Genomic DNA, 23,054 nt, shown 5'->3' on the forward strand with positions numbered 1-23,054 from the left:
TGTTTTTTTTTTTTGTGCAAAATTAGACTTAAAAAGTTTTTTCAACATAGACTAACCAAGAACATACCATTGAGGTCTTCAAACCTAAATCTAGGTTAACTCACAATTTAGAATCCTTAGGCCCGGAAGTAGGTGTCTTCGAAAAGATAGTCTGTAATAAAATCAATAAAGTACTCAAATATGTTCCTGACCCGGTCCCGAATCATACAGCAGAGCAGAAAAAAAGTCATAAAAGATCTTCAAAATACCAAAGAAATCACAGTGAAGCTGTGTGGTAAAGGTGGGGGGATTGTTTTGATGAACACTGAGATCTACAAATGTAAGATGAGAACTATGCTCTCAGTGTCTGCACCCTATCAAAAGATGAGAGTAAACCCAAACACATGTACTTGTTCCAAGTGGCACTCAAAGCGGTGCTATAACAAAGGCTCAAGCTGATTACTTACTGGTCAGCAAGCTCAAATTACCCAAGATCTGTGGAGTGCCCAAAACACACAAACAGATTAATGCCCCCCCCGCCCCCCCTAGAACTATTGTCTCCACCACTGGGTTGGCGACTGAACCTTTATCTAAATATATTGATTTTTTCCTTAAACGTTTGGTTACTAGATTCCCTTCTTACATCAAAGATACGGGACAAATGATAATAGGAACTGAGGGACTTACGTTTAAACCTGATAACGCCTTTTTAGTTACACTAGACATTGAGGCGCTGTATACCAAAAAGTCTTTGAATTTGATGGAGAAATATTTAAACAAAACAAGGGAGTTAGCATGGGAGCCGCTTGGGCTCCTAGTGTTGCGAATATATATATGGGCCTCTTTGAAAGGAAATATATATATAATTAAATTGCCCCTTTTTTTCAGAATATCTCCAATTGGAGACTGTACATTGATGGCATCTTTTTTATATGGGAAGGAGAGGAGGAACAACTACTAGAATGTATAGAATGGTTAAATCTTTGTGACAACAACCTTAAATTCACTTCTAATTTTAGTAACCATATGATAGAGTTTTTGGATATTTTGATCTTTGAGGAAAGAGAACATCTGTGACTCTATATACAAAACCTATAGCAAGGAATACATTATTATATTTCAATAGTTTTCACCCTAGTAGTCAACGACAGAGCATTCCATTTAGTCAATTCCTTAGGATACGAAGGAACTGTAGTAGTTAACTGAATATGATAAGAATGCCGCGAAAATGAAAGAGAACTTCCTTCAGAGAGGTTACCCTTATAAGGTAATAAGGGATGCCTACCAAAGGGCAAAATATTATAACTGCGATACTTTACTGGAATCACACCAGAAAAAAGAACAGTCTAGAATGGTATGTGTCATTAGACCCTCCAATATTAACAACAAGATACAAGGATTCATCAATACCCATTAGAATATCTTGAACACTAGTGAGGATGATACTCCACTCCTGAGACCAATGTTTGCATTTAAAAGAAACTCCAACCTAAGAGACAAATTGGTACAATCACACCTTAAATGTGAAAATACATTCATTCAGAAAAGCATCACAGGGACTGTTCAGCTTTCCCACTTATCTCCTATCGGAGCTTACAGAACCTCTCTGGAATGCACTTCTGAGTTCAAAGAAGACATTTATTGTCATTAATTCTCCCCCACCCACAAGTTCCTGAGAGACGAAATTAGTAGATTGGAAGCACACATTCAAAAGTAGTCGCAGCAATGAAAGCAAAATATATCACAGTACTTCTCAGTTGCAATGTACACAGCAAATATATAACATAACTGCAAAGCAAAACATAAAAGTCAAATTCATCTCCATAGGGGCAAGGTGGTAGGGCCTAAAGCTTCATCTTTCTGGGGTCTGCAAGTTGATGACTCCGGTCAACTGCAAGAAAGAGATTTTCTACCCAAACGGGAGACTGGCAGCTGACGTCTAGCTCCAGCCTGAAGTCAAGCAGATTCAAATCTCACTCACTGTAGCAAAGAGTCATCCTTAAAAGAAAACTCAGTGTGAGAGCCGAATAACCTTGGAGAGGGGCCAGTTCTCCAGAGCAAATTCGCTCTCAGACAGGATTGCGAGGTAAACACAAAATCTACTTGCTCTTATCAGCTAAGGTCTGGTGTGAAGAAATCAGCTTGGTCCATCTTGTGGAAAAACACAGCTTGGAAAAACACAGACATCTGTAATGTCTCCACTGCAATGTCTAACCCTACGTTAAAGCCAACAGGCAGCTAACCTAAATATCAAATGTAATGTCTAATATCATGTCAAAGCCAATAGGCAGCTAAACTGAATACAGAATGTAATGGCTAATGCCATGTCAAAGCCAATAGGCAGCTCAGCTGAATACAAAATGTAATGGCTAATGCCATGTCAAAGCCAATAGGCGGCTAAACTGAATACAGAATGTAATGGCTAACTCTATGTTAAAGCCAATAGGCAGCTAAACTGAACAAAACATATAATGTGCTACTGGTGAACATTGAGCAACTAATATGCGCAGTGGTGAAACACAAAGTCATTGGTCAAACACAATTAATAGCATCACAGGGACCCGACCTATACTAGGCAATCATCAATGAGGCACCGGTCATGCATGTGTTCAAGCTATAGTCTCCGACTCCTTTCAGTACAATAACAAAACAATATGGGGGTTATTACAACTTTGGAGGAGGTGTTAATCCGTCCCAAAAGTGACGGTAAAGTGACGGATATACCACCAGCCATATTACGAGTTCCATCGGATATAATGGACTCGTAATACGGCTGGTGGTATATCAGTCACTTTACCGTCACTTTTGGGATGGATTAACACCTCCTCCAAAGTTGTAATAACCCCCTATATCTAAAAAATATGACAAATTGCCAAAGTTGCAATGTCATTTATTTTAGTATATGCCCTTGCCATCTAGGATATATAGGAGAAACGGGACAACAGTTTAGAGTTCGTTTTAGCAAACACAAGACAGCGATTAGGAATAAACGCCTTCAAGCCCACCTTAGTTGACCTTTGCATAGAAAAACAGCACCAGGAAGGAGAACTCCAATTGACTATCCTAGAAAAAATTATGCCATCATATGGTGATCAGGACAAATATAGGAAGAAAAGGGAAGCCTTGAGAAAAATATTGGGGCTGTGAAAACTGCTACTTTGTCAGCGTCAATGATACAAGGAAGGCTAGCAGTCCTTTATTTTCGGTCACATATGTAGTCTGCGCTGGGATTTGTCTCCCCGCACCACGAGTGCTGACACTTTTTTGCTGATGGAATATACACTCACGGAGGATGTACACCGAATAGACGTATGATAGAGGCTTAACATTGCTGAATTTGGCAACGCTAGCAGTACAAGGTTAGAGAGAGAAAATGCCTATAGAGTTACCTGGTACCATTTAGTTATCCTAGGCTGAGGAACCAGGGGGGCTTGGTTCTCCTAGCCGCAGTTTTTGAATTTTAATAGTCTCATAAGTTTATATAATTAAAAGAGTATGTTTTATCACGTTTAGGCATTTTGATTTAAAAGCAGCGCTTGAGCGGATTCCTTACTATGAAAGCAAATGACAGAAATTCCATCAGTCCCCCTGCTTCAAAGTAAGGGAATGTCATTATTCCATATTAACTTTCAAATAGAGAGCCCACTCCTTGGATGACCTATTCCTTTGAGAAAAACCACAAAGAGCATGCCAATATAAATTAAGAAGAACACTCTTTTTGCTATGCACAATCTGGCATATGAGATCATACTCCCCAATGTAGTGGCTTGAGGACACACTCTTCTTTTTCCTGCATGAGTATCACATGTGATGGTGACATTGGAACTCACCACTCTCTTTTTTTCTTTTATTTTTTTCTTACTTTCTGCTTTCTTTGGTATTTTTCCTTTTTTTTTCTTTCTCTTTCTTTTTTCTCTAGTTATGTATATAAGGAGGTCTCAAGATCAGAGATACACTAATTTAGTTTTTTGTATTCCAGAAATATAGATCATGGGAACATTATATTTGTCCCTGGAATTATCTTATTTATGTCAACTACTTGTGCCTTGAAGAAGGTGAGTGACCTGGCTGGGCCACTTTTCACCGAAACGTGTGTCAGCACTCACATTTAAGACAAGGACTCTTTTTTGGATCAGCATTGGTATTTATATGTAATACAAGGACAGTGCATTATACTACAATCATTTTATCTCCTCAACATAGAGAAGTGAAGAAGGACATGAATAAAAGAAGAAGAATTAACTGCAGGAAACTTGGATTGAAGAAATAATACAAAATATACGAAGGACCCCCTTGGGACACATTAGCCTGTGTATTAGGAAGATTACTTAGTATTACTCTGTTGGAGAAGTTTCGGCGAGACTGGGCGGTCCACTTGGGCCAGTGAATATATGCTTTTTGTAATATGATTTATGCTGTTCCTTTTGCACTATGTTGTGTCCTTGCTACATTTTTAAATTTGGTATGAGTGAATTAGTGTGATTGTGTTTATTGTTTTTTAGGTCATAGACTTTTTCCAGGGTCTATATCAGATTAGTTCATTTGTTTGCTGTACCCTTTGGGTAAAAGTGGGTTTGTGAATATGTACATCATTTAATAAACTTATTATTGACTATTTTCATTAGATATATCTAAATACCTTAGGATTTGCTGTGACATTGATACTATCTTTTCTCTGACACCTGGGATTCCTTCTCTAGTTACCCAAAGTGCTCTAGGGACATTTTTTGGTATTGTGATGTGCTTTGTATTGCTGCAGGACTTGACTTTTGGAAGAAAGCCTCAAAATCCTGACCAAAGAGTCTTTATTGATTGCTGTGATACGTCACAACATTAGTCAAGCAGCATTTCTGTGAAATTAACAAATCCACTCTTGTTAAACCACTGAAAAGCTAATACTCTTAAATCAAGCTTGTTAATTCTGAAGCTACAACTCAGGAACACAGTGTCGAGAACATGCTTAGTTCACATAAGCCAGACTTCACCCCATCATGTGAATGTAATTGTTGTGATGTCATAAAGTAGATACACTTGAGCAAAGGAGACAACTCTCTCAAAATGTACCCTCTATTTAACAACACTGATTTCACAGTCATAGGAGAGCTGCATGTGGAACATCAGCAGTCTGACCCACCAACAAATAAATCAAAAGTTTAGGATCTTAAGATGCACATTGAGCACATTTACTGTTATGTTAAGGTTTAGCAGACCAAAACATACCCAGATCAACTCAACGGTGCCTAACCAAATCCAGCATTAAGCATCAGTAAACAATAAACAAATAGTCTCCAGTACACTTGTTTCAAGTAGTCATTCTCAGCAGAATACTCACAGACAACAAAACTACGGTTATTTCATACCTCATAACCAGCTTGAACTTTAGTATTATTAGCATCATAAACATGACTTCTTCTGCAAAATCGTCGGTGATCGAGTCCTAATTAGTCACAAGATCTTCATCAAAAGCTGAGATGTATAAACTGGAGTAGGAGTCTCTCTCATCATTAACAAACATCTTCCAGCTATGGAAATGTGGATCTCTGATTGAATTTCATTCGAAAAGATCTTCAACCTAAAATGCAGTCAACTTGTAGAGCTGTAAATATTATGCCACATGACATGCCCATCAGTCTTCGATTCTATAAAGCTTCTTTACCCAACAACCTTCATTCTTTCATCACATTGTGTGTCTAGTTTGAACCATGTTTCATGTCTTTTCAGATCCCCAGCCTCCAGGATAAAACAACAAGCTTTGTTAGATTAAAGCAAAGAAGGCAATGGAAGATCTCAGCCAAAGCCGTAAAGAGCCTTTCAAGTCTAAAATATGTGACACATAGTGTGCCGCAAAGGAGTTAACTAAGTCTATTATTAGTTTTCATTGATTCTTTAGAGGTGCTGACAACTACCAAATGAGAATCCAGCAGAAAGACAACACACTTATAGAAGAAGTAGGATTATACAGTGACTTCATCCCCTAAAAAAAAAAAAAAATCAATGTCTCAAAAAGTAATTCTTCAGAAAGAACTAAGATTAATACTGCTGAAAATGTTCAAGCTCTTCAAGAAACTGCAAAAACATTCATTTATTCACAGATGGAAATTACTTTTTTAAACAGTTTTAATCCACTGTTTCGATGCATCAATATGTCCAAAGCACAATTAATCTGTGGGCTCATATGTACTGGTAGGGTTGGTGTAATCAGATGATCAGTGATCCTACTCAGATGCTGAGAAACCTATGAGTGGGCTGCATAAATTATACTTGTAAAACCTTAATCACAGTGAAGGAAAAATGTTCATCATACTCTTGTCCTTCTAGAAAGTTTAGTAGCAAAAGCTGGACTTAGGTGTCTGACAAACCATTATTGGTAGGAAGGGCACATGATGCAAAGGTACCTGGTTAAGGTCAAAGGAAGGTTACTTCTCAGTAGTCCTGGACGTGATTTGGAAAGAATAGGTGGTCATTTTGAATTGGAGTTTCAGCACCCACATCGAGAGAGGAAACTGCAGGGTTTCCTCGTACAGGTCCTCAGCTGGCATTGTAGTTACAAACTCTTGCTGTGACTGGCCATCTGTCACTCAGCCCCTGCATCACAGTGGAGTTTACCCACACTGTTTAGTGAAGGGTGACAGCTGCTTATTATCCCTGCAAAAAACAGTGAGGGTGGGCAAGGATATCAAACAAGAGAACATTTCCATTGCACCAGGGTCATTGATTTTATTATTTTAGAAAAACAAAATAGTTTGCAGAGTGGAGCCATGAAACACTGAAGATGTGTCCAAAGCACATAGCTCCAGAGCTCCAGGCAGCATTGAAACCTTTAGGAGAAAATCTCATTCTTACAGCAAGGCACTCATGGGTTTTTTATGGTCGCAGTAGTCTGACACCCTGTCAGTCCACATTGCCATACACAACATTCTTGATAGAGAGTGGGAGGATATTGAAAAACCTTTCCTCAATGTGTGGCCCAGAAATATTGATTAGAGGGTTTTGACAAAGAGATGATCTCAGGTACAATGAAGGATCCCTTGTTAGCAAATGTCTGTGAGAGCTTTAGGCTCAGATGATGCTACTCATTAGGACAGTGCTGTTAAAAAGGTTGATATGGCATTCAAATGTTGCTTCTTTGCTGGCAGTACAAAAACCTATGCAACCTACATGCAGTGCTTAATTTGTAATAGAATGAGTACCAGTGTCTAAAGCTCTCGTCCACGGCTACATTCTCTTTACCCACCTCATGCTGATTTAATCCACTACATAACATTCACTGGCCTCTTTAGCTCACAAATGCAGATTCCTGCATGCTCCCTTTGCAACTGGTTTACTGTCTTCTTGTTCCTACTTCCTTCTCCTTTGCGTATTTTGCACTTTCTTGCTCGTCACCAATGTCTGATGGGAAAAAAATGAGTGTTGGTCACCACAAATGAATGTGGTTGTTTCCACTGGCAAATGGCTCATTTGAGGCATGGCCTACATGGTACAATCTCTGCTAAAGACATTTCAGACATTATTTGAGATTTTACAGAATGGTGAGTATCCTGCTCCTATTCTTACAATTATGGAGGAACTAATCAGAGTTTTTTCTCTCAATACTTTTGGAGAAATGTCTTCTCTTGCAGCTGCCTAAGCGGTGTCTATTCCTGGAAGGCATGGAAACTGGAACAAGCAGAGCATAATGTACTCATGTGCCATTTTTAGGCTATTAGTCTGCAGGTTGAAACCATGATAAAGATTTCCATAGAGAACAGAAAGGGTAGGGGGCTCATTAAGAGTTTGACAGACAGGTACTCCCTCTGCCTTATTACATGTGCCATAGGATAATGCACTTCTAATGAGGCAGACAGGATATCTATCATGTTTGTGAGGAGGCGCCCATCGACAACACCTAAATTAGGCCCCTTGCTTTCTTTTCATATGGGTTCCTCCAGTGATAGTTTTTTACCAAGCCAGCAAGTTTTTGCAAGAGGTGGGGTCACGCACACCAGTTTAGGAGTTCCCTTAATATCAGGCCCTGTCAGGAGGGAGCCTTCTATTTTGAAAAGATCTATCTCCAAAATCCTACCACCTATGCCTCACTAGCACCTCCTAAGGCATGACTATTAACCTATTTAATTTCTTCAAGAGCTTCAAATAAGTTCAAGACTACTCAGTTACTGGATATTTGGGAGACTTCATATCATTGGGTTCTACAGACTATAAGAAAGGGATATTCTCTGGAATTTCAGTGTCAGCCCGTAAAAAAACATGTCATGCCAACACCTTTCCCACTAGTATTGTATTAGACAAGAACACTTTTTCAGCAAAAGTATGTCTCTCCTGCAGAAAAAATGCACTTTGTGCAGTTTTACTGTAAGAGAAAGGAAGAGGACATTATTTCTCAAAAGAACCCAAATGTAGATTTTTAGCCCAAATAGGTCACAGCTTTGTAAGCATGTTCTCCACAACTGAAACCTTTCAAGATTACAACTCTACAGACATTTTTCACACTACCTCAGCATGGAGTTTTTCTAATGTGTCAGGATATAAAAGATGCATACTGACACACTCGTACGTTCCATTGGTATTTTTCTGTTCCTAAATAATTGGGTAATTTACACTCCCTCTCAAAATGAAAGTTCAAGAAGTTTGTCATCTGCTTTAGGAGGGATGTGTGATGGAGCAACGCATGCACTTTCCACACATGTCTTTGTAACGTGGTAAGTACAAAGCATTGTCATTACCACGCATGCACTTACCACAAAATGTTTTTATCACACATATGCTTTTACCACGCATGTTGTAAGTATAGCATACAGCCAAAAACCCTACATACCCTAAGCCCTGAAAATTACATTACCACCCCAAAAAGCATAACCACCCTAAAAAATCTAACCACCTTACCATCTCAAAACACATGCTAACCCTAATCCCTAAAAATACCCTTACCATCCCAAATCTTATACCCACCCCAAAACCTAAAGATGCCCTTATCACACCAAATCCCATACCTACCCTAAAACCTAAAAATGTCCTTACCACCTCAAATCCCAGACCCACCCGAATATCTAAAATTGCCCTTACCCCCCCTAAAACCCATACCCACCCTAAAACCTAAAAATGCTCTTACTACCCAAAAACCCATTACCACCCTAAAACCTAAAAAAGCCATTATCACCCCAAACCCATACCCACCTTAAAACATAAAATACCCTTACCACCCCAAAACCCATACCAACCCTCAAACCTAAAAATGCCCTTACCACCCCAAAACTCATACCCACCCTAAAACCTAAAAATTCCCTTGCCACCCCAAAACCCATACCCACCCTAAAACTTAAAAATGCCCTTATTACCCCAAAACCCATACCCACCTTAACCCCTTAGCTGCTGGGCCTTGACCCGCCCCCAAATGCTGAGCCCTTTTTTGGCTATTTGGGGTAGGCCTTCATTACTTTTGTCCACATAAACTACCCACGCCAAATTTGCGTCATTTTTCCAACAATCCTAAGAATTCTAAAGGTACCCAAAGTTTATGGGTTCCCCTGGAGGAGGCTAAGAAATTAGCCAAAATACAGCTAGAATTTAATTTCTTTCAGAAAAATGGGGAAAAAAGGGCTGCAGAAGAAAGCCTGTGTTTTTTTCCCTGAAAATGGCATCAACAAAGGCTTGCGGTGCTAAAATCACCAAGTTCCCAACTTTAATTATTTTTTGTGCTTTTAGCCACCTTTCAGTTAGTGACAGAAATGGGTGTGAAACCAATGCTGGATCCCGAACAGCTAAACATTTCTGAAAAGTATTCAAAATTTTGAAGTCAGCAAGGGGTCATTTGTGTAGATCCTACTAGGTTTTTCTACAGAAAATAACAGCTGTAATAAAACAATATTGAAATTGAGGTGAAAAAAAACAGCAGTTTCTGTCCACATTTTCTTCTATAACGTTTTCCAGCTATGGCAGATTTTTTAAAGCAATATATTGTTACATCTGCTGGACTCTTCTGGTTGCGGAGATAAATGGGGCTTGTAGGTTCATCAAAAGCCCTAGGTACCCAGAGCCAATAAATGAACTGCACCTTGCAATGAGTTTTCATTGTATATCGGGTATACAGCAATTCACTTGGTAAAATATAAAGAGTCAAAAATAGGTATCAAGGAAACCTATGTATATCTGAAAAGGGCACAAGATAAGGTGTTGAGAAGCAGTGGGTATTTGCACATCTCTGAATTACGGGGTCCCCATACTAGCATGTGAATTACAGGGCATTTCTCAAATAGACTTCTATTTTACACACTGTTTTACATTTGGAAGGAAAGAATGTAGAGAAAGACAAGGAACAATAACACTTGTTCTTCTACTCTGTGTTCCCCCTGTCTCCCAACAGGCCTAAACGCAACAAAGACACATCACATTTTTACATTGAAATCTGACGTGTTTTTTGGAAAGTGCCTAGCTGTGGATTTTGGCCTCTAGCTCAACCGGCACCCAGGGAAACCTACCAAACCTGTGCATTTTCGAAAACTAGACGCCTAGGAGAATCCAGGATGGGGTGACTTGTGGGGCTTGCATAAGGTTCTGTTACCCAGAATCCTTTGCAAACCTCAAAATATGGCATAAAAAACACTTTTCCCTCACATTTTGGTGACAGAAAGTTCCGAAATCTGAGAGAATCCACAAGTTTCCTTCCACCCATCATTTCCCTAAGTCTCCCGATACAAATGGTACCTCACTTGTGTGGGTACCCCTAGTGCATGTGTCAGGAATGGGTCACACATTGGTCAATGTTAGTCCTTAAGTGAGGGCTACTGTTGACCCTGGGGTGACTCATTCCTGACGCAGGCACTAGGTACCAGTACTCAAGTGGGTTAGCATTTTTATAAGAACAGGTGGGGAAACACTGGGTGGTAGGAATTTTGTGAATCACAGCATATTCCTGTAGTTTATGTGTCAGAAATGCAAGAAAAAATAGAGTTCTTATTCAACACTTCACTGTTGCAGCGCATTCTGCGTAAGATAACTTTGGGGAATCCACACAAGTTACATCTCTGTGGACTCCTCTTGCTGTCTAGTTTCTAGAAATATCTGGGTTTGGAAGGTTTCCCTATATGGCCGCCGAGTCCAGGACCAAAAACATAGGTGCCTGCCTTGCAAAACCAGGTTTTTTTGTGATAGATAATTTTGATGTCTCCACAATACGATTTGCGAGGTGGAATTCGGGAATGAACTAAATTGGGGAGCTCACAAGAGAGCACTCTATCTGTGCTTGCCACCACATGCATCTGCTCTCTGGGTTGGGTTAACCTGCTATTGTCCCGCTGCACAGATTGTGCTTGCAAAGGAATAGCACGACTGTCCTCATCACCTCCCTCAGAATCACTGAGTCGGAAAAATCACTTGCACAGTCTGTGCCATTGTCCCATCCCTTAGATGCTGCCTCAGTATCTGCTGTCTCAGTCTCTGATCCTACATCAGAGCTGTCCTCTATAACCCGAGTTAGGGCTTGAGCAGCAGTCATCCAACGAGACGCCATCTCTGCTACTGGCTAAACTGTTGCTCTAAAACAATAGCCTACGTAGACAGTCACATAATTGCTTGTGTGTGTGTGTGAGATGCATGCAACAGTAAAGGTCAGCCAGCTTACCTTTGCTTCTTCCCTCAGTCAGCACATTCTCTCAAGACACTCCAAAAAACAAAAAAGACACACTATTACTTCACCTTGTCACTTACCAATCGTCACAGTCTTTAGCACCTCTGGCACCCAGTCTAACAATCATTATTGGTGCTCCCATTCCCATGACCTCCTCCTCGGATTCCCTCACTACCACCCAGCAAAAGTGCTCTTCATCTCTCTATAGCCCCCCTTGCACATACATTTCATTTGTATTATAGCACAGGTAATGGCTAGCTTTACTAATTCACTCAGCTACTTACGTAAAATACAGATTTGACCTTTGCAGTAGGCATATAAACCTTCTGATCTACTTTATGGCATCAAAACGACCACTAGACAAGTCAGATCATTTTGTAGCAGAAACATAATCACAAGAGTTACTTGACTTTTTATTGCTGACTAAAAGATACAGTGGAAACGCGTCAGTTAAAGTACGTGCATTACTTTGAAGACACAAGCTGCAACTGCAAGAGAACTGGTGGCGAATATATTTATATATATATATATATATATATATATATATAAAGAGATCACTTTTATATGTGGGTGTGGTTTCCTGGAGGCCGATCGCAGCCCCCAGGGAAATCACACATGCATTGACAAAAGTGATCTATGTATACATATCTATATATACATCTATATAAATATATAGATCTATTCTTTTAATAGCCGTATGGTTTACATGGGGACCATAGTGGCCCCCAAGGAAACCATACAACTATTAATAAAACAAAATTGCTACGTGTGACCCCCCCCTGTCAATTTCATTTTTTAATAAAGATTTTAATATTTTGTTTTCATTTTGTAACCCCTTAGGGGCACGATTGCGCCCCCCCCCTCCCACCCTGGGTAAACGTATTTTTTAAAAAAAATATGCCCTCGAGGTGGGGGCTGACCCGTTTCCAGAGGAGGCTGTACCCCCCCCCGCCTCCCCCACCCCCAGTGAATTCCCTGGTGTCTAGTGGGTTTTCCAGACCCTCGGGTCAGGAAACCATTTCAGGAAGACCTTGTTTGAAAGGGGAGAGTCTCCCCTTTCAAACAAGGCCTTCCCAAATGGTGGGAAGGCCCGTTTGGGCCCGTTTTCCCCACCGGAGCAGGAAGTGGCCATACTTGCTGCTTCCTACTCTGGTGGGCAAAACAAGTGTAACGTCAGTGCACCTCGTGGCGTGCTGATGTTACAATGGGGCAGGTGGAGATGGCACCAGAAGGGTTAAAACCTAAAAATGTCCTTACCAGCACAAATCCCAGACCCACCCTAAACCCTAAAAATGCCTCTACCACCAGTAACCATTGCCCACCCTGAACACAATATATATATATTTATTACCACGTGCGCACCTTTACCTTTCATGACTTTGCAATTAACTTTGTTGTTAAGGCATGCATGGTAAAGATATATTTGTGGTAAAGCCATGCTTGGTGAACGCATATGCGTGGTAAAGGCATTGTGGTAAATGCATTGCATTGCATTTGCCGCATTGTATGTGATGTTTCCCCTTTAGGAGCATGTTTTACTTTTATATCGAGTGAAGTCTCCGCACTAACCTTCACAAGACCTAAACTTTATACCAGTACAATTTCAGACGAGAATAGTGATGGTCCTTCCATAGGAAAGGATTACAAAATTCCACAGTCATCTATCAACACTGATTAAAAATGTAGATTCCCCATTTTGAGAGTTGCTAAGATTTCTGGGGTTTATGACACTTCTACAAATGTTCCTTTTCTTAATGGAGAACCTTGCATGAGGTGTCTGTTCATCCCCTATGGTGTTTAGAATTCTAACAAAGGCCACCAATTTCAGAATCTAGAGAGTTTGTTTCTACGGTCTGCTGACTTGGTATCTCTGATCCCCTTTAGAGTTTGAAGATTATTGCGTCCTATGTGGGAGGAGGCTCCTGTGGGTAGGTGACTTTAACTGAATACCTGAAAAAGAACTAGACAGACAACCTCCAGATCATAAACTAAACCAGGAAAGGTGAAGATACTAGTTGAGGTGTTAGACCGTTTGGTTTGTGTGGATCTGTGGTGGTCACTAACCCAATGAAAAAAGGGTTTACATTTTACTCCCCTGTACATGGCACATTTAGCACACTAGAAAACATGTTGGTCTCATGCCCCTTGGGGGACTGGTTGCATGAGTTGGAACCCATAGGTAGGTTTCTGTCTGACCATGTACCGCTATTGGCTACACGTTCATGACATTGGTGTGACCCTTCATTTCCCATATGGGATCTCCATCCTGAGGTTCTCAAATGTTTCATACAGACAAAGCAGTGTCCTTAGAGGCATTATGAAGTGGCAACTGGGGGAAAACAGCTACTAGGGATAATGAATAAGACGCATTTAAAGGTGTCCTTGTAGGAAAGTAGCCTCTTTCTAGCCTTGTTACCCCCACTTTTGGCCTGTTTGTGAGTATATGTCAGGGTGTTTTCACTGTCTCACTGGCATCCTGCTAGCCAGGGCCCAGTGCTCATAGTTAAAACCCTATGATGTCAGGGTGTTTGTTATGTGTCACTGGGATCCTGCTAGCTAGGACCCCAGTGCTCATAAGTTTGTGGCCTATATGTATTCCCTGTGTGATGCCTAACTGTCTCACTGAGGCTCTGCTAACCAGAACCTCAGTGGTTATGCTCTCTCTTCTTTCCAAATTTGTCACTAACAGGCTAGTGACTAAATTTACCAATTCACATTGGCATACTGGTACACCCATATAATTCCCTAGTATATGGTACTGAGGTACCCAGGGTATTGGGTTTCCAGGAGATCCCTATGGGCTGCAGCATTTCTTTTGCCACCCATAGGGAGCTCTGACAATTCTTACACAGGCCTGCCACTGCAGTCTGCGTGAAATAACATCCACGTTATTTCACAGCCATTTACCACTGCACATAAGTAACTTATAAGTCACCTATATGTCTAACCTTCTCCTGGTGAAGGTTGGGTACAAAGTTATTAGTGTGTGGGCACCCTGGCACTAGCCAAGGTGCCCACACATCATTCAGGGCAAATTCCCCGGACTTTGTGAGTGCGGGGATACCATTACACGCTTGCACTATACATAGGTCACTACCTATGTATAGCGTCACAATGGTAACTCCGAACATGGCCATGTAACATGTCTAAGATCATGGAACTGTCCCCCCAATACCATTCTGGTATTGGGGGGACAATTCCATGATCCCCCTGGTCTCTAGCACAGAACCCGGGTACTGCCAAACCGCCTTTCCGGGGTCTCCACTGCAGCTGCTGCTGCCAACCCCTCAGACAGGTTTCTGTGCTCCTGGGGTCCAGGCAGCCCTGGCCCAGGAAGGCAGAACAAAGGATTTCCTCTGAGAGAGGGTGTTACACCCTCTCCCTTTGGAAATAGGTGTGAAGGGCTGGGGAGGAGTAGCCTCCCCCAGCCTCTGGAAATGCTTTGATGGGCACAGATGGTGCCCATCTCTGCATAAGCCAGTCTACACCAGTTCAGGGATCCCCCAGCCCTGCTCTGGCGCGAAACTGGACAAAGGAAAGGGGAGTGGCCACTCCCCTGACCTACACCTCCCAGGGGAGGTGCCCAGAGCTCCTCCAGTGTGTCCCAGATCTCTGCCATCTTGGAAACAGAGGTGTTGGGGGCACATTGGACGGCTCTGACTGGCCAGTGCCAGCAGGTGACGTCAGATGCTCCTTCTGATAGGCTCTTACCTCTCTTGGTAGCCAATCCACCTAACCTGGTAGCCAAACCTCCTTTTCTGGCTATTTAGGGTCTCTGCTTTGGGGAATTCTCCAGATAACGAATGCAAGAGCTCACCAGAGTTCCTCTGCATCTCCCTCTTCACCTTCTACCAAAGGTTCAACCGCTGACTCCTCCAGGACACCTGCAAAACCGCAACAAAGTAGCAAGACGACTACCAGCAACATTGTAGCGCCTAATCCTGCCCGCTTTCTCGACTGTTTCCAAGTGATGCATGCTCTGGGGGTAGCCTGCCTTCACCCTGCACCAGAAGCTCCGAAGAAATCTCCTGTGGGTCGACGGAATCTTCCCCCTGCTAACGCAGGCACCAAAAGACTGCAACACTGGTCCTCTGGGTCTCCTCTCATCCTGACGAGGGTGGTCCCTGGAACACAGCAACACTGTCCAAGTGACTCCCACAGTCCAGTGACTCTTCAGTCCAAGTTTGGTGGAGGTAAGTCCTTACCTCCCTACTCTAGACTGCAAAGCTGTGTTCTGTGTGATTTGCAGCTGCTCTGGCTCCTGTGAACTCTTCCAGGATTTCCTTTGTACACAGCCAAGCCTGGTCCCCGGCACTCCATCCTGCAGTGCACCACCTTCTGAGTTGTCCTCCGGCGTCGTGGGACTCCCTTATGTGACTCCGCGTGGACTCTGGTTCACTTTTCTTCTAAGTGCCTGTTGGGGTACTTCTGCGGGTGCTGCCTGCTTCTGTGAGGGCTCTCTGAGTTGCTGGGCACCCCCTCTGTCTCCTCCTCCAAAAGGCGACATCCTGGTCCCTCCTGGGCCACAGCAGCACCCAAAAATCTCTAACGCAACCCTTGCAGCTAGCAAGGCTTGTTTGCGGTCTTTCTGCGTGGGAACACCTCTGCAAGCTTCATCGCGATGTGGGACATCCATTTTCCACAGGAAAAGTCCCTAGTCCTCTTCTTTCTTGCAGAACTCCAAGCTTCTTCCAGCCGGTGGCAGCTTCCTTGCATCTTCAGCTGCCATTTCCTGGGCTCCTGCCCACTCTCAACACTGTCGCGACTATTGGACTTGGTCCCCTTGTCTTACAGGTCCTCAGGTCTGGAAATCCACTGTTGTTGCATTGCTGGTGTTTGTTCTTCCTGCAGAATCCCCCTATCACAACTTCTGTGCTCTCTGGGGGTAGTAGGTGCACTTTACTCCTACTTTTCAGGGTCTTGGGGTAGGGTATTTTTCTAACCCTCACTGTTTTCTTACAGTCCCAGCGACCCTCTACAAGCTCATATAGGTTTGGGGTCCATTCGTGGTTCGCATTCCACTTTTGGAGTATATGGTTTGTGTTGTCCCTATACCTATGTGCTCCTATTGCAACCTATTGTAATTCTACACTGTTTGCATTACTTTTCTTGCTATTACATTTTGGTTTGTGTACATATAACTTGTGTATATATCTTATCTTCTTACTGAGAATACTCACTGAGATACTTTTGGCATATTGTCATATTATATATCTTATCTTCTTACTGAGGATACTCACTGAGATACTTTTGGCATATTGTCATAAAAATAAAGTACCTTTATTTTTAGTAACTCTGTGTATAGTGTTTTCTTATGATATTGTGCATATGATATAAGTGGTGTAGTAGGAGCTTTACATGTCTCCTAGTTCAGCCTAAGCTGCTTTGCCATAGCTACCTTCTATCAGTCTAAGCTGCTAGAAACACCTCTCCTACACTAATAAGGGATAACTGGACCTGGCACAAGGTGTAAGTACCTCTGGTACCCACTACATGTCAGGCCAGCCTCCTACAGTCCTGTGTGGCAAATGTATTTGTTAAAAATATGGCACAAAAGCTCATTTGCAGAAAGATCTGAAAACACAGGAAGAGAAATTGGCTAGTTTGCAGAGACAGAAAAGTAGAGCGCACAAGGGAGATAGGGAGTTGCTACCTGTGAATAGTAGAATAAAGAATATATAGGTGGTATTGGATATATTTACTCTCTGTGACTATAGGCAGTAGCTACATTGGGATGAAGATAAACCGGGCAGGCTTTTAGCTTGACTGTTTAGGAGGGAGACTCCCACACCTATGATACTGGCACTCACGGGGCAGAGTGGCTGAGTGGTGCATAAACACTTAGCGATTTTGATTTATCTTAGGGGATATCTGGCAGAGGTACACAGGCTTGTAGGGTTTCCTAGTGGTGTAGAGGCCCTAAACTTTTGGAGAGTGAAGGTTGGACTTTGAAGTAGACATTACCCAAGACAAAGTTTATGTGGTTATCATCGGTATGTCACACAACAAGGTGCTGGGGTGGATGGTTTGCCTCTTGGGTTCTACCATACCTATGTTTCTTTTCTCTCTGTTTGCCTAGTGGAGGTTTTAGAAAGGGCCAGAGGACTTGCAGACTGCCACAGTCCTCAAGGGAGTGTGTTTTGGTCATGTTGCTAAAATTGGACAGCAGCTGAACATGGATGAACATGGATGTGAAGGTCTAGCCATTCCAGTTAGACTAAAAACCGTAATTAGATCCCTGGTCCAAGATGACCAGCGTAGCTTCATACTCACTAGAAGTAGTCTCATGAATATTAGACATCTAACTCATGTCATGCATATGACCTGGGCCTCCAGCACTGGATGCTGTGCTAGTGGTCTTGGTTATTCAATAGGCCTTCCACGCACAAGATGGGGACATAATTCTCCAGAAGATGGCATTTGGCTACAGTTTCCTTGAGTGAGTTATCTTTCGTCCACTCTAGTCCCACTGTCCATGTTTGTTCACGAGGTTACATCTCTGAAAGCTGGGATGTGACGAGTGAGACTAGACAGGGGTGCCCAATGCCCCCTCATTATTTGCAGTGTCCAAGAAGCCAATGACTATTCATCCTCTTTGAGAGTCCTTGGGATTATACATTAACAGGTGCAAATCGTTACTGTTTCTGTTAGGTTGCCTGGAGGGATTTCAGATCGAGAGACTCCCTGGGGTGGGATTGCGCTGACAGGACCATAAATTCTGATATTTAGGAATTAGGGAGCGCAGCGCAGAGACAACTCACTCATAACATGGGTATAGTGTTGATGAACCACCAGGCCTATACGTTTTGACAATACTGTACTCTGCCCACGGCAGAGAGGCTGGTGCTGTCGTCAGCAAAAAAGTTTTTTTTCTTTCCTGATGTGCCCGTACACCTTACAAAAATCCATGTGACCAGTGGCCCGAACTGAAAACCAGACTCAGCCCGAAAATCAGCCCCGGCGTATGTGTTGAGGCCAGCCCTGCCCTACAGGAGGGCTTAAATAGAACGAGGCAGTGAGATCTTACAGGATTTTATCATGACAGTCCATCCAAGTCTCAGAACAGCCATTTCCCTGCAACCAGTCAGAAAATGCAAGAATATAGCATGGCCAGTCTGACCTTGGTCTCTGTCACAGTTACCCTGGAGGAATTTAGGAATCATTTGTTAATTGCAGGGATGTCTGAAATGTGTGCTCTGAATGTACCTGGAAACCACCGAGATTAGATTTCTTAGTACTTCTGGTAAATCGTGCCCTTGGTATCATTTATATGATGCCCATTCAGTGTTTATCCCCCCACAGAATGTATTTCTGACCACGTGGGACATGAGTAAGCAAATAGTAGTGGGGAATAATAGTTGTGCGAACATCCTCGTCTCCTGCTCCTCAAAAAATGCTTAAAGCACATTGAACATATTATTTCTAATGAAAACATGGTTAACTACTAAATATGTGGTATGTGACCCATACTGAATACACTTTACCATCGTTTTAGCTCATTGGCTGTTGCTTTTCTATTTCAGCATCCGGAGAGATATACTTCCACTAGTAAAATCCCTTTGTCAGGATGTTGAGTATGAAGTACGGTCGTGCATGTGCCGTCAACTAGAATACATAGCACAAGGAATAGGGTAAGTAACATCCTACGGCATGGAAACTGAAAAATATGTAATGCGTGAAAAATAGAGCTATTTTTGTATGGACGCCTGTGTGAAGTAATCTAGTACTCCATCTAATGAACGAATCACATCTGAAATAGAATCTGCTACACATCTCTAGAGTCTGTTGCATGCTGGTCTTTTACCTCATGGAAGCGGTTCTTACTTGTTAATCAAGATATCTGAGTAAATGTAGTTGTTATACCTTTGTTGCCACTGTTGGACTTTATACCATTTCAGAGTTAACCCTGTTGTAGTGTTAAAACTTAGAAAACTGTTATTCGAGGTCTTGATATAATTCATTAGGCTACAATTTATGCTAACATGGTAAAATGTCTAAGTATTATCAGGGTGATAGATGACAAATTAATTTAAGAAAGTCATTTTTACTTATGTATATTGACCAAAACCACGTTAATTAAATGCTGGTTTACGTGGGAGTTTTTATCTGTGAAAGCCAACAAGAAATGCTAAAGCCAATAGGCCTAGCTTTTCATTACGACAAGTTTTTCTGTGGTTTTGTGGAAGGGATGAGTGAATGTGAAAATGGATGCTCGATCAATGGGTGCATAACTGATTGCACGGATGAAGGAGTAGCTTAACAAATGGGTACATGGATATTTACATTATAGGTGTTCCAGGGACATCTTAAAGAGTTTGAGGACCTGGGGCCAAACGTATTTTGGGGGCTTCGTTCGGAACAGCTTTGAGTTTATGGCCACATTTCAGCTCTTTTAAGGCCTTTCTGGCCAGGTCACTGGCAGTGCACAGATGCACGCTTCAAATTAATTCTAAATGTGTTTACATCCAATATTCAGGGATAGTGAAGTGTTTTCAGTATTGTAACACAGCAGCAGCTTAACAGTATCGCTTCAATTAATCTCTGTGACACCCTCCCATTTCTCATGTGAGGTCTTGTTTTCTTATAAAAGAAACTTTTTATGGATGTTGCATGAAACATGAGCACAACATTTCTCTGCAAAATGTCTGTAATAGACACGCATATATCACCCACTTTACCATTTAATTAAAGGAAAACGGTATATAAAACAATATGTTTAAGAATGATTAAAAGTCATTAAGGCAATACACACTGATGAACAAGAGAGACAGCTCTGTCAGGGGACCATGGGCCAGAGCCCACCTTACATGGCCATGCCTTAAAACGTCTCTGAAGGTGTACTACAGGACATGTCTATTCTCTGTATACAGAAGCACGGTGGGTGGGGGAACGCGCCTGGGAATAATTCAAGCATTTGTTTATGGTCATTTTTAATTGCATAGTGTAATATAAACACCATATAAAAGGGGAAATAGATTGAATTAGAAACTGGCACAGTTTTTTGTGCCATACTGTTATATATTTTGCTGCCGGTTATTAATAATAGTTTGTTAAAAGGCGATTTTCAATACGGTGAGGGAAAATTTTGAAAAGGAGTGAACGAAAATGGTTACTACATTAAGGGGGTCATTCTGACCCTGGCGGTCGGTGACCGCCAGGGTCACCGACCACGGGAGCACCGCCAACAGGCTGGCGGTGCTCCGAAGGGCATTCTGACCGCGGCGGTTCAGCCGCGGTCAGAAAGGGTAAACCGGCGGTCTCCCGCCGGTTTACTGCTGCCCTAGTGAATCCTCCATGGCGGCGGAGCGCGCTCCGCCGCCATGGGGATTCAGACACCCCCTACCGCCATCCTGTTCATGGCGGGAAACCCGCCATGAACAGGATGGCGGTAGGGGGTGCCGCGGGGCCCCTGGGGGCCCCTGCAGTGCCCATGCCAATGGCATGGGCACTGCAGGGGCCCCCGTAAGAGGGCCCCACAAAGTATTTCAGTGTCTGCTTTGCAGACACTGAAATACGCTACGGGTGCAACTGCACCCGTCGCACCTTCCCACTACGCCGGCTCAATTCTGAGCCGGCGTCCTCGTGGGAAGGTTGATTTGCCCTGGGCTGGCGGGCGGCCTTTTGGCAGTCGCCCGCCAGCCCAGGGCAAATCTCAGAATCACCGCAGCGGTCTCACGACCGCGGTGCGGTGTTCTGGCGGGGTTACTTTGGCGGGCGGCCTCCGCCGCCCGCCAACGTAAGAATCACCCCCTAATTGTTTTACTATGGTCTGTCATGGAAAAAACAATCAGTAATTGTCATTGTAGACAATGTGGATATGCATACATTATTTAATATTTTGTTGACACAAAATAGGCGTCTTCTGTCAACAGTACATGTTGCACAGCTTTTACAAAACATATCAAGGCAATATTAATGCGATCTTAGGCAAAGGTGATTTTATTTAACATATCAAGATTGTGAATACAAAGCAAAACGCTAGAATTCATGATTACATTGTAAATTTCAAACACGGACACTATGTTAGTACTTAACTGAAAAGCTCAATTAGCCCCTTTCTCACATTTTATGTGTTGTTAATGTATGTATAAGAAATTAAGTGTGCTACTTCAGAGTCCTAACAAAAAACGTAGCAAGGTCACAAAACCTGTCATGCCCGTGTCACTTTTCATTTAACTTCACTGTATAATGCATGCTTTTTTTAAGTGGAGGTGCACAAATGCGTGGTTTTGTATAAGATTACCTACATTGTATGTATGTACACATTTATTTTAGTGTACTATAAAGTGCTGAAAGAACCCATTCAGGTTACTTCGCAGCACGAAAGACTGGCACAGACCTACTTTCAGCAAGGGTGGACGATGTAGGAGTGGGAGAATGGGTGAAGGTAGTCAATTTTAATTTCTGTAAATGCAGTATGGGAGGGAACTAAGAATAAATGATGTTGGTTTTGAAAGATGAGACGAAGGGCGCAGATTCCTTACCTTTGAATTTCCTCAGGCGTCGGACTGGACTCAGAAGATCTTTCTTGAGCATTAACCCAGTGTGCTGGTAGGTGGTTTCGATCGGCTCTGCAAGGCGTCATCAATGCTTGATGTGACGTTGTCATCATCTGTGTAGGTGCCACACCGGCGCTTTGATGTCAGTTCTTTTCTTTCTACGCCAGTTAGTGCTAATCCAGAGAAGAGCTACCCCTCTTGTCATTTTTTGACAGGCTTCTTTTGATATTTTGTCAAATTCTTTTTTGAGGAATTTTCCTCCTGGTGTGTCTTGGATGTCTTTGAGGAAGACAGGTTTTAAACTGTGTGGCGACTGTCACAGTGCCATGTTGGTTACAGACCCACACCTCGTGTGTCTTTTGTGGCTTGAGCACAACCACAACGCCATGTTGTGCTTGGACTGCTGGGCCATGGCAACAAATGCTTTGAGGGAGTGATTCCTAAATCTGCTAGTGGCCTGGCAGGTGCGTCACGTGACTCCTCAGAGATCTCGATCCTGGCGAAGGGGAAGGTCATGGGACTGCTCCAGGAGCCTTAAGTTCTCTTGATCTCACTCAAAGTCATCTGAACAGTCGTGAAAGAGGTACAAGAAGTTGAAGCATGCTTCGACTTCTCCTCATTCGTAGGCTGACGCTTCGACGGAACATTGGTGTTCAAGGCACTTTTCGTCGGGGCCTTTGCTAGGCTTCATTCCGCTCCTCCATGCTTTTCCGAGAGCTGGAACGACCCTCACTCATATAAAAGAATTTCACAAGGGCATTCTCTGTGTTTTTGAGCGGGCTGACCTCCCTGGAGCACCTTTGGACTTCACAGGGTCACGGGGGGCCCGATGAGTTTATGCACCAGTGGCTGGGGCCCCGATGGGTCGCTGTGGATCCAGTTACAGATTTCCTGAACACTGGCCCGATGCAGGTGCTCCTGGCACCCATCAACAGTGCCATCCCCATTTGGATCCA

The 23,054-nt window shown here is 42.7% G+C and overlaps 1 protein-coding gene across 2 annotated transcripts in view; it reads left to right on the forward strand.

Annotated features, from left to right (window-relative positions):
* PPP4R4 (protein phosphatase 4 regulatory subunit 4) overlaps window positions 1-23,054 on the forward strand; it is a 1,510,494-nt gene that overhangs the window by 621,596 nt on the left and 865,844 nt on the right. For both annotated transcript variants that reach the window (XM_069208239.1, XM_069208238.1), the window contains exon 7: window positions 19,123-19,230. In XM_069208239.1, the coding sequence (XP_069064340.1) occupies window positions 19,123-19,230 (108 nt within the window). The remainder of the gene's footprint in view (window positions 1-19,122; window positions 19,231-23,054) is intronic.

Source organism: Pleurodeles waltl, chromosome 9 (genome assembly GCF_031143425.1).
Source record: "Pleurodeles waltl isolate 20211129_DDA chromosome 9, aPleWal1.hap1.20221129, whole genome shotgun sequence".
Taxonomy (NCBI): domain Eukaryota; kingdom Metazoa; phylum Chordata; class Amphibia; order Caudata; family Salamandridae; genus Pleurodeles; species Pleurodeles waltl.